The sequence below is a fragment of the Athene cunicularia genome (assembly GCF_003259725.1).
Source record: "Athene cunicularia isolate RWA chromosome 1 unlocalized genomic scaffold, athCun1 chr1_part1, whole genome shotgun sequence".
Taxonomy (NCBI): Eukaryota; Metazoa; Chordata; class Aves; order Strigiformes; family Strigidae; genus Athene; species Athene cunicularia.
Genome location: NW_020799091.1, coordinates 93259373 through 93271558, shown reverse-complemented (window position 1 = coordinate 93271558; position 12186 = coordinate 93259373). Strand labels below are relative to the sequence as shown.

General features: G+C 40.9%; 1 protein-coding gene across 1 annotated transcript in view; it reads right to left on the bottom strand.

Annotated features, from left to right (window-relative positions):
* Nucleotides 1-542, bottom strand: part of ICOSLG (inducible T cell costimulator ligand) — a 14357-nt gene extending 13815 nt beyond the window's left edge. The window contains exon 1 of the mRNA XM_026846392.1: nucleotides 385-542. Coding sequence (XP_026702193.1) covers nucleotides 385-542 — 158 coding nt within the window. The remainder of the gene's footprint in view (nucleotides 1-384) is intronic.
* Nucleotides 543-12186: the final 11644 nt, after the last annotated feature.

Below are 12186 nucleotides of genomic sequence, written 5' to 3'. Positions count from 1 at the left end.
CTCGTCCACCGCCGCGGAGCCCTTCCCAAAGCCTCGCTGGGGCTCTCGGCCCCCCCGCAAAGCCGTGTGTCCCCCCGCGCGGGGAGGCTGTCGGTGCCCCTCAGGCGGGGCGCCCCTCACCGCCGGCTCTGGGCGCTGCCTCGGAGGACCTGGGGGTCAGGGCTGGACCCCGGCTCTGGCGATACAGCTCGGAGACAGCAGCGTCCCACGGCCCCGCTCGGCGTTGGGGGGGTCAGAGGGCACCCAGGGGGGCTGTGCAAAGCCCGCCAGGAACCCGGGGGCTCTGCTGTCGTGTTTCGAAACACGTTTCAAAAGACGCCAGGTTTGCAATTGCATAATTAGTAACTAACCTTAAGTGTGATTTGACAGGGTGCATGACCACACCTGAAGACATAGACGATAAAAGTTCTGACAGAATCGCCTTGATAAGGGGCGTTGGAGCTGTAGTCGGCTGTTTGAAAGCTGTGGTTCGCGTTCACCAGCACTTTTGTTTCTGGCCCCACACCACAGTGGATGTGTTTGGCCTCTTTACTGTCAGGCATTTCAGCCCAGCTGGGACTTCGCCAACACGAGCGTTAGCTACACAGGCCGTGAAGCTGCCGCTGCCCCAGACCAACGCAGCAGTGACAGTTGCTTAAAAAAAAAAAAAAAAAAAAAAAGATTGCCACCTCAATGTTTTATTTGGTCTTGGTTCTGAGTCACCCTGGGCATACCAATTGATTTGTCCATGATGAACAAGAAACTCCAGGGTTGTGCAAGACCTGCAGGTCACAGTGCTGTTTCCACTGCCAGCCCGCAGCAGGAAGGAGGGCTCTCGGTTTGGAGTCTTAAAGCCAGCATTACTTCAGGCTCTCTGGGTATCAGCCAATACGCTGTAAATCAGTGATCAGTTTGAGGGGATAGGCTTAAATTTGCATTAAACTTAAAGGAAGATAAATATTCCTGTGGAATTATGGTTGAACCAGAACAGCCTGCTAGACTGCTGGCAGCAGTCAATTTGCATCTCTCACTGAAATATTTCCCGATGGAATATCCTAGTTTGGGAATTACTCTCTTGATATTTTAGGTGTTGTTTTAATAACAGACACTTGGTGAACAAGGGATGGTTCTCTGTGGCTTAAAAGCTTCTTTACTTTAAATACTTGTGGCTTAACTTCACAGGTGATTTTTTTAGAGTTTTGGATATAAATTTGTTCTTTCGAAAATGCATACCTTGAATGCACTCTTCCTGTGCTTTTTGTAGTAGTTTTTATCATGCTCTTTTCATACATGGAGAATAAGACCAGCCTATTACTACACCAGTTTTGGTGAAAACAAATCTCAGAATACGCAAGAAAAGCAAATGTGTCTCCATAGCCAGGAGCCTCTTTGGGATTTGAAAAGGTCAGGTGCAAATCTCTTTGCCTGCACCAGGCTTTTAAATCTGCATTGCTTGAAATCCTTGATGAGTTTTCTATAAGGCAACTTTGTCTTCTATTTGCCTTCCAAATGGTGTTTCATTAAGGCCCAGCCTTAGGCAGGTCTTAAGTTGCCTCTACCTGCAGAATTCCCCAGAGGGCTTGAAACATAAGGATATTCTTCTGCCAGTGACTCTGTTCCTACCGCACAACACTGAACAACCCTGCGGTTAATAAAAAGCAGACTCTTGCTGCCAAATCACTGCCATTAGATATAAGATGTTTCTTGGGGTTGTTCCCTTATTTCTTCACCCACAACCAAAAAGGGAAAATCAGCTGCAGTGGAGGATCATTGCAGATGATGTGGTTCCTTTTACTTACACCAAGTAGCAATTCATTTTTCTTCTTTTAGATATTGATTTGTTAATATGTTGCTTACTAGTAATAAGTCAGGGTATTTGGCTTAGGGTTTAAAAACAGTTACGTGATCTTTCCCCTACAAGTATCACATCAAAGATAAATGATAACAAGCAAGGATGTTTGAAAAGCCTATGTGAAAAGTTTTCATCAGAGATGTGGCTCCTCCTCCCTACTACCCATAGGCCTGTAGAAAAATTCCATCAGGAAAGCACCTCTGAAGGTTATCTGGTGCAATCCACACCTTGAAGAAGGGCCAACCTCAAAGTCATGTATCAAAGCTACTACTAAGATGTGGATCAAAGTTACTATTGCTGCTCTGTGTGGATCTGAAAGTTACATTAAGACTTCCTTTTTATCAGAGAATACTGTGAATATTTATAAGCAGTTATTTTATTTCCCAAGGTCTAGTTTTAGTAATGCAAAAATGTATATTTATTTGTTTTCTTTTGTTAAAAAAAATACAATATAGGATAGTCACAAGGCAAATCACACACAAAGCTGTCTGATTTGGCTTCTAAAATGCTTATGACAGGAAAGATAGATCTCAGCTTCGGAAAATTGAAATGTTTGAGGTTGCTAAAGAGCAAAGCCCATTCCAGTTGTAGTACATAGGTGCAATCTTAGGTAGCTGCTGCTCTCTGTTTAAGTCACAGAAGTGTCTCAACAATGATCCATTTAGTTCCTTCCCCTGTGTGTGTGTGTGCATGTGTATGTTGGTGTGAGAGAGGCAGAGACAGCTGAGCTCCTAAAGCAGAGTACTGGTAAAAAAACCTTATTGTTGACAGTTAATTTGTCCTTTCTTATGAGGGTCTGGACTACTTGATACAATTAGATTAAGTTCTTTAAGGCTGTCAGAAGAAGAAACTAACTCCTGTGACTTGTGCGTGGTAAATCTGTTGTCTATGGACTTTAAAATTTGAAACAATGGGAAGAATTGGGGGGGAAAAAAAAAAAAAGAGGAGGAAAACAATATTGTAATTTTTTCAGGCTGTGAGACAGAGAAGTGATCTACATACCAGAAAGCCAGAGAGCTGATTGTTTTCAAATAGATATCAGGCAAAGAGAACAGCTGTATCTGCAAAACACACACCTTCAGTGACAAGCTCACTAATGCAATTATTGAGGATCCAGAGAGACTGACTAGACTTAGTGTAACAGACATACATTTCTCTACATATATAGAAAAAAAGAAAATCTCAAACAGATTGAATATCTTTGGGGACAATTGAAAAATGGGTGTCATGTCTGTACATGCTGTGGAGGATTTGAACTGGTTTTGGAGCAGGACAGCCATGAAAGAAATGCACATAAAATTAGTCGCAGAGGACAGTTGAACGCTGAAAAGTTTTTAGGTTAGAGCTTGTCACTCATTTGAAAAGCAGATGCCTGTGTCATTAGCAGCAGGCACAATGACACAGTGACAAAACAAAAAGAGGTGTGATCACTGTTTAGTTTCCTGCACTGAACCTCTCCCCATCATGCACAAACATGCCAAGACAAAACAGGAGGTAATAAGATAATATCCAAACTTAAGAGAGATATCTATGATGAAGGCATAGCAAGTTTGCAGCAGATGATGGAGACACAGTTAAAACACATTAAGAAGGAGTACCTAGACTAGGGACCACTCAAACATTCATGAACCATGTTTTTAACAGCTACATTGTCGAGATGAGCAGAACAACCCAGCTCATGCACTGCATGCGACTGGAGAGTAACTTTAACTAGAAAAACCTTGAAATGATATTATGCATGCTAGGCGCTGGGAGAACTTACCCTGGAATACAGAAAAATAAAAATCCTCAGCTATTTTCACAGGAACAGAAGTATCTGGAAAATCAAAATCTGTCCTCAAGCCTAATTGGTCTTCATCTTAAATTAGAAATGATAGGTAGTACCCTGCTATTAACAACGATGGCCTCACTGGAGTCAGTTGGACAGTATTCATTCACTGTAAGTGGAGAAATCAATGTTAAATTCAGGTACGATAGAAATGTCAGAGTCTACAGGACCATGGTATATATGTTTTCAGCAAATAACTTTTGGGATAGAGAGCTTTAAAATCACCATGATAAAAATTTAAATGGTGCAAGGCTATGTAAAAATTAGCTAGCATGTATTTCCTGATAAAGTTTTTAATGCACAGGTTCTCTACAAAAAATCTTGTCAAACCCTCCATGACTGCAGTGCTGCTAGTACATTGGATGATTGCCAGGAAAAGGATCCCAAGAAGAGAAGCATTCTGGTGCATCACATATCAGAGTGTAATTAAAAGGGTGGAAAATACCTGCAAATGGGATTGCAGTAGAGGAAAAAAAAAGCAAATGCTGATCAGTGATCTTCAATGTAAAGCAATCACATAAAAGTACTACAGCCTACCCAGCGTGGGTTATGGTGCTTGTATGTTCTCTGCCATGTTTAGATTGTGCACTAACTAACATCTAACTAGACAACTGCAAAGCAATTTGTTTGTCTTTTGGTACGTCACCTGCACAGAAGATATAGCAGAAGAAAGAGCAGAAATTAATAAAAAGACTAAAAGGAGTCACACAACAGTAAACTAATCTGTTATTAGAAAAAGGAGGTAAAAGGCATAATCCAAATAATGTCAAGTGGTAAAGCAATCAAAAATAGACTTACAAAATGAATTGACTACTGCCCTAAGGATAATAATCCTCCTTTCTTCTTGGAAAACATTCAGAAGTAACTCTTCAAGCAGCAGATCACTGCTGCTGTAGAAGAGCAGTCCATATTGAGCACACTGATGCCGGACAAGCAGGATCATACACAAATGGAATAGGTATCCTGTGGCCCTCTTGTTCTTCCATCAATAAATGTATAACTGTGCTGTGACATTTGAAATACACCAGATCCTTATGGAACAGTCTCCACAAATGTCTGGCTTTTGCACTGTGGAGATTTCGGTGTGTGACACTAAAGCTAATAAAGTATGACTTGCAACTGAGAAAAAAGTCAAGAGAAAAATCACAGTAGCTCTGACTACTTGTGCAATTTTATGTATAGGTAAAGAGTAAAAGAAGGTATGAGGTGTGAACGATTTTCCAACACTTTTTCAACACTTTTTCTCTGTCTACAGAGAAGCTAGCAGAAGTAGCAAGTGGAAAAGAGACATTGCATCTTAAAAATAGAGGATGAGGGGAGGACAGTTTGCACAAAAGCAAATAGTTTCCTTCACTAGTGGAGACATCTGGAGTAAAACAGCAAAGCTGGCTGCTGAGAACAGACTGGTGATGAAATTGAGGGAAAAGATGTAATGCCAAATAAAATGTTTCATGATTCTGAGAAGATCCTTTGAGATGGTGAGCTTGGCTTGATGTTATGGAAAAGAACTGCCAAGAAATATATTTGACAGAAGTGAATGAACTAAGAGAAAACAATAGTCTGTCTGTTTGCTCTCTATGCTCTCTGTCTCACACTTTTGTTAGAAAGGAGGGCTGACATTCACAGTCTTTATTAGTTGTGCATAATGAGACAGTTGTTTTCCTGTTGGTTTAAGAAAAGCAAGGAAATCACTTGGCAATACTTTCATCTGCTCACTGTATGTGTGGATGTGTTGAAATTAGAAGTATTGAGAACAATATGTAATTACTGAAGAGGTCTCTTGAGCCTCTCCTACTTAGTGCACGTTGTCCTATGCTGATCCCGTGTTGTGAGTGATCCCAGGCAAAAGAGTGTAAAAGAGAATTGACCTCTGCTCCTTACTCATCTTCATTTCTGCCAGATATGGTTTGCTCTGATCACGAGGCAAAAGCTCATCTGCTAAGGACACCAAATAATGCATCAAGGAGACTGTTGTGGAAATGGAGTTCACAGGTTTTGGAGTGTGAAATGCCTTCTGGAGAAGGATTATTTTCTTTTGCCCAGGTTTAATACATTAACCATAAGAATGACAAGAGAGAGGGCACAGCTGAAGAATAAACTCAGAATCAAGTCAGATGCAGAGGCCTTTAGCTAAAGAAGATAAGGAATGAGTTTGAGACCACCCAGCTGAAGTTTTCCTTCCCTAAAGGAAGACCCTGGTTTGCAGGACAACTTCTTCAGCATGCCATTTCTTATCCCACATTGATAAAATCCTCTGAGCAATTAAAAAAACCCATCACAGCTAAGTCTGGGACCCAGTGACTGGCAAACTCTCTACAGAGAGCATGAAGAGGGAGTTTGTGATGCATAAAGCAACTGATCTCTTAGTACTAAAATATTAAGGACCTACTAATACACTGTTTTAGTATATACTATATGCTAAAATATATAGGACCTACTAAAATTAATTTCATGCTTCAGCCTTTCCAAACTGTAATACAATTCACACATGGATGAATCCATATAATGGGTTAATACAATGTCATGCAACTCTGATCTCTCTGATCATTCCAATCTTCTGGGAAGAGAGCTAATGAAATGTTCAGAGAAAATGTTTAAGAGCCATCTTGGTAAGGGCTGAACAGGTGAGATATTTTCAAATGCAAATCTACTTATGTAATAGGCTCAAGATTAAAGTTTACTCTAAGGACATAAGTATAAAATGCAGTACAGGTATTTGTTGTACAAATTAAAGATTTTGGTTCTATATCTCATTGGACATTAAGAACTTTAAGAAGCAGAATAAAAGAATATTGATTTTATAATCTAATTGTAACTTGCTTATGTTTTTATTTATGTCAATATTACACTGTTAAACTAAATGAGCTCTGATTTGAGATAATGAAACATATTAAGCATGGGTTTGGAAATTGATGGAGTATTCCAAACTGACAGTCTAGATGAACCATTTAGAAATCTATTTTAGGAACAACAAGTATAGTAAACAGTATTCTCAATATTACAGTGGAAAGCAAACATGCATCTGTCCTGCTATAAGCCATTGCCATGAACTGAAGAACCTAACACGTTTTGGAAAATAATCTGATTTAAAAAAAAAAATCCTTCTTGAAGAAAAACACGATTGTATTCCTGGATACATTGTGTCCAGATGAACACAGTGCCTACCACATACCTAAAATAAGGTTTTAATGTTGTCTTTAGAACTAGAAATTAGAAAATTTAGAAAAAGGTTTATATCTCCTCATAGCACAGTCAAATAGGAAACTGTGTAACACAACAGGATGTGATAGGAGTGCCAAGTTGCAAGGAACAGGAACTGAAATCTGTATGTCTTATGTTGTTTATTGAATTATTTGATCAAAAATGTTATACTACTACTACTAGAAGCAGATTTGATGACAACTGTAGTTCCATTTTATTGTAAAAAGCTGTTCTGGCCCTTAAATGTCTCCAAAAATTCTGTCCGATACCACTTGCAATGCAACATGTAGATACGGTGTAGCGTGGCATACGGGCTTTTGAAAATGTGGTTGTAGGACAGATGAGTGGTTTGGCTGAATTCCCCTAAAAGCCCAGTCTTCTAGGAGATGTAGCTGTCAAGATATTAAGACTGATTCCATAACTGGTATAATACACTGAGTAGTGTTACAGTTAGAGACATGTCGTTAGCTGTCAGTCTTCCAATGAGTGCAGGTGAGGATCTACCTGTGAATACTGTCTGGTTTTGTGCGTGCTGTCGTGCCATGAAATGCAGCCATGGTTGTGCAGCCCTCTCTTCTATTCACACCAGGGCAGGGCTTGCCCCAGAAAGTAAACATGAAGCAATACCGTCTGGCTCATCAACTGATGATCATCTAGCTCTCCAACATCTTCCTTTGGCCCTCAGTGCTGACCTTTCTTGCATCATTGTTTCCATATATGCAATATTTTCTAATGTTTTAATTCTAGCTTTCCTGACTGCTTTACTTCTTTTTTTTTCTTGCACTTGTCTCTGGATAATATTGCAATATGGCCTCTTTGTCCATCCATCGCTGATATTGGAATGATGCAATGTAGGCAAACTTTGGTGGAGCAATGTAAACAGCTATACCGTTACAGCTCAGATTGAGAGAAGTGACTTTTTAATTTTCAGTTTTGTTTTTCAGCTTATCAATTGCAACTTGATTTTTCTCTTTGAGGTCATCTGATGTATTTCTTAGTAGCAGAGGTTTAGTAGGAAAAATAGAGGGAGAAAGAAAGAATAAAAAAGAGAGAGATTTGGAAAAGAAGATCTAAATTGTAGAGAACTGGTAAGTGCTTCTGTGATGGGACAAGGCAGTAACACGATCTTTGTCTTTACAAATCTCAGAGATAATTATTCCTGACCTTCATTTCTGAAGGAGAAATTTTGAAGACTCTGCCCTTTTCTGTTAAAAGAATTTGCCATCATTTGTTGATATTTAAGATGAGTTTTTGTCTTTAATGTCATAGAAGTAATTTCTCCTGGGGTGAAGTAGGATGTGAACTGGCAGGGTGTCAGCTGCTCTGTGGACACTGTTCATTCTCATGCTACTTCCCTGAAATCCTCCAGAAGGCAATGAAAAGGACATAAGCTTTGCCACATAACAATCTATTCCCAAGTGATTCTTGCCAAGCAGCTGGTGCACCACAAGTTCATATGTTACCTTTCCTCAGAGTAACTTTCTCCTTTGTCCAGACTGTAGCAGGGCAGCTGCTCCAGTAGCCAGGGCCATGCACTGAGCAGGTACAGGCAAGGGAGCAATGGCATGGACTTCTGCATGGGCTGCACTCTCCAAAAGCTCTCAGAGCCACCGTGAGCACTCAGGGGGCCACCATGGCCACCTTCAGGTACGAGCAGCTGTGAGCCTGGGGACTCTGTCCAAACTTGATCATGGTTTGTACTAGAGCCTGATTCCAGAGGAGACTGAGACTTCACTGCTTTGGGCAATGCAGGAACATGGGGTACAGGCTCGCCAGTAGTAAGAGGCAAAGAGCTGAAATACTAACACTTGGGTGGTCATGTTGCACCGCCAGCACTGCAAAACAAACATTGATCCATGACTTTGTGACAGTTGAGGGGACCCTGTTCAGGAAAGCACTGGCTGCCGTCTCCCCTGGTCTGCCATCTGGCTCCAGCCCTTCAGCTTCGCCAGGCGTCAGCACTTCCGGGACCTCATGTAACCACAGCTCCTGGGGCCGTTGGTTTCAGCCACAAGACTCCCTTTGCTTCAAAGAACAAAGAAAACCCCCTGAATTTGCTTTCTGAATGTGCTGCACCAGAATGATAAGAAAGCTGGCTGGCCTCCAAGGCTGACCTACCTCCCTGCCATTTCCACCCAGGCTCCCCTCAGACGCTGTCATTCTGATCCCAAAGGTGGTAGCAGAGGAAACAGCAGCTGTGGGACTCTGGCATATTTGCCTCCACGGGTATCCTACTCATTCCCTGTCCTGTAAGGGATCTGTATTTGACATGCTGACTTTCCAGAGGCCAAAAGGACCGTTAAGCCTATTTTGACTCCTGTAAGCCACCAAAGGGCTCTGAGATCTCCAGCAAATGCTAGGCTAGAGCATTGCCTCCAGAAAGACCTCCAGGATTAACCCACAACCCCCAAGAGAAGCAGATCTACATGGCATTTTATGTTAGTGGGTGGTTCATTCAGAGAACTCATTGTTCTTACTTTTAACATCTTCCTCACTCTTCCTTGGCAGGGGCCTGAATTTGCCTTCCAGTCTTTGGATTCCCTTCTCATTTCTGTGCTGGAATGAAGAGCCTTGTTAGACTGGCTACCTCCTTTCTACTCTCCCTTAGCTACCATTTGACAGCCTTTGTGCCACAGCATTGCTCTGAAGTATGTTTATGTTGCTTGTGAACATTGACCTTTCATTACGTTTCTTGCTCTTCCACAGTTTGATGAATTATTGACATGACATGCTGTTCTTCACCTGTACAGCATTGTAACTAATGGTGGAATGGAAGCCAAATTCAAAGTCAGTACAATGAATAAAAAGACTGATGGGATTTAAAGGTACAGAATCAGGTCCTTTTTCTCTACTTCATCAGAGGAGCTACATATCGGACAAATTTTAAGCCTATGAACACTTCTGTCTTTTCTTAGCAGGGCGTAGAAAATGCTGTCTTTGTTGCATTGATGTTAGCAGACTGGGTCTTCCCAAAATGTTAAGTGGAAAATGTAAAAAGAAGAACAGAAAGGTAGGCAGGCAGACATACAAAACCATGGTAAACACATTTTTAAGACCGGATGACTTGCATAAATACGCCCAAATTAAGCTCCAAGTTAAACTTCGTAGGAACTGATCTTGTAAGAAGAAAAGAAAGATGGACTAGAGTTCATGCTTTCCTCCATCATCTTTACAACTGTACTATGCCTCAGAAAAAAAAAAAAATCCTGCTACAGTTGTACTTGTGGTGGTTCCCAGTTTTATTATTAAAAAAATGCAAGTAATTTGCTCCCTTGACCAGTAGATTTTGTTTTAAAAGGATCTTAAGTACAGGCATTTGAAATGTTCTTGCCCGCACAGGAAGATTTTTTTTGTGTGCTTGTTCGTAATAGTTAATATTAGCTCTAAGTGGAAACAAGGAAATAATGCCTTTGTAAAGACAAATATTTATTTCATTATTGAAAGTGCTGTTCAGTCATTCAGCCTTTGAGGTCTGGAGTTGCTGAGAGACAACTTTCACAGGATGATTTAAGAGCCTATTTTGAATATTTAAGAGATTACAGGCTTTAGTTTTCTGCATCACTTAGGAGCTGTTTCTCCCTAGCATGGATGAGGAGTTGTGATCCCCTTTATTCTGCTCTTTAAGTATGCTTGCATTAGCAGTATGTAAGTCTGCCATTCTGAAACAAATAGGATTAACATACTGACTGGTCCTGCTATACCTCAGCCGGGGTGCAGAGATGTGCATTTCTCTTTCTTCATGTGTGCATGTTTGAGTGTGCATATGTGTTTGCCACGCAGTGAGACTGCAAATAAAGAACTGCTGTTGTGTGTGCAGCTGTATCCCTTATATGTTCTCCCACTCAGAACCTTGGGAGATTTGTTAGGAGAAAAAAGCTGCTAAGTCATGTTTGGACCTTCTCTGAGTGAACGGTTTTAGGGACTGACACATCTCCTCTCATCAGTGGTTGTTTCTCTTATTCCTGTCAGTTCTACTTAATTTCCAAAAGTAGGACAGCTGAGGGTTTGCATTGTTGCACATCTCCCTGAAGAGTTATTGTGTTTGTTTAAGGTCTGTTGCTAGAATTTAGCGTATTTTGGCTGAAGGAGAGAAGACAACAGATGGTTAAGGAGGTCATGGGACAAGTTAGAAAGGCAAATTGTCTATAAACTAAGGGAAAGGTTAGGGTTATTTTTCTTCCCCTAATGGTTTTCACCCCCACTCAGGGTATAATATATCCCCTTGGTCAAAACAAGCAATCCCTGTACAGTTCATAAGACTGCTCTAGAGAAAGTATTGGGTTTTTTTAGAGTTTTATTTATTTTTGCTTTTCAAAATGCACCAGGTTGTGCATTGATTATATTTTAGGGGAGGGATGGAATCCCAATTCTGTATGTTGCTCATATATTTACACAGCAGATGCAATCCACATTGTGCTCTGCTTTCAGAAAACTGAGACTATGGCAAGGGAAATGCATATATGTATACATGTCTGCATGAGGCCAGCATGAATCCACAAGGGTAAGATGACATTTTGTTAAAATGCTGTATCTTTCCCTTGAGCATACCCTTTATGAGAACTTCTATCCACGAGCATGGGAGGTTAAAGAAGAAAGTGGTGGAAATGGAAACCACAGGGATACATTGGCAACACAACACACATCACTAAGACAGCTCAAAATTCAGCAGACATTTATCTCATGATACTTTGTTCTCTGCATGCCATCCAGAGATTTTCATTCAGATTTTAATTTGCTGGAATAAAAAGTGTGAGAAAATATGCAGTAAGAGTGTCCGGTTTCCCTATTCATGATAATTTTACTGTCTGAACACTTGTTTTTCCACCAGGGACCATGCAAGTTTTTCCTGGAATCACAGTTGGAAGGGTCTCAGTCGAGCATGCATGCATAGCGACTTCCTCTGCCCGCGCTCACACACGTACAGGTTCCTCACTGTGACTCGCATGTATTGACCATGCCTGTCCACCCACACAACCACAAAAGCAGAAGAGGCTGTGAAAACACGACAAAAATGGTGTAGTAGCTACTCTGTGACACAATGGAAAATGTTGCGCAGAATATTGCGCACTTCTGAATAAGTACAACTGTTAGTTGCAAGGATCTGCCAGAGTGTCTGAGTGCCCAGATCTCATTCACTGTTCGACTGAGGGACAGCATCTGTTCTTAATGGAAATGTTGCTACCTTCATCAGTGGGGGAAATCATTGAAAAGTAATTGGATTATTTCTGTCCCTGAAATTTCTGCTATTTAGACCACAGTATAAGATATATATCTGACATGGTTTACAAGTATTTGTAACTTTATTAGCTCCTTGGGATTAATCAAG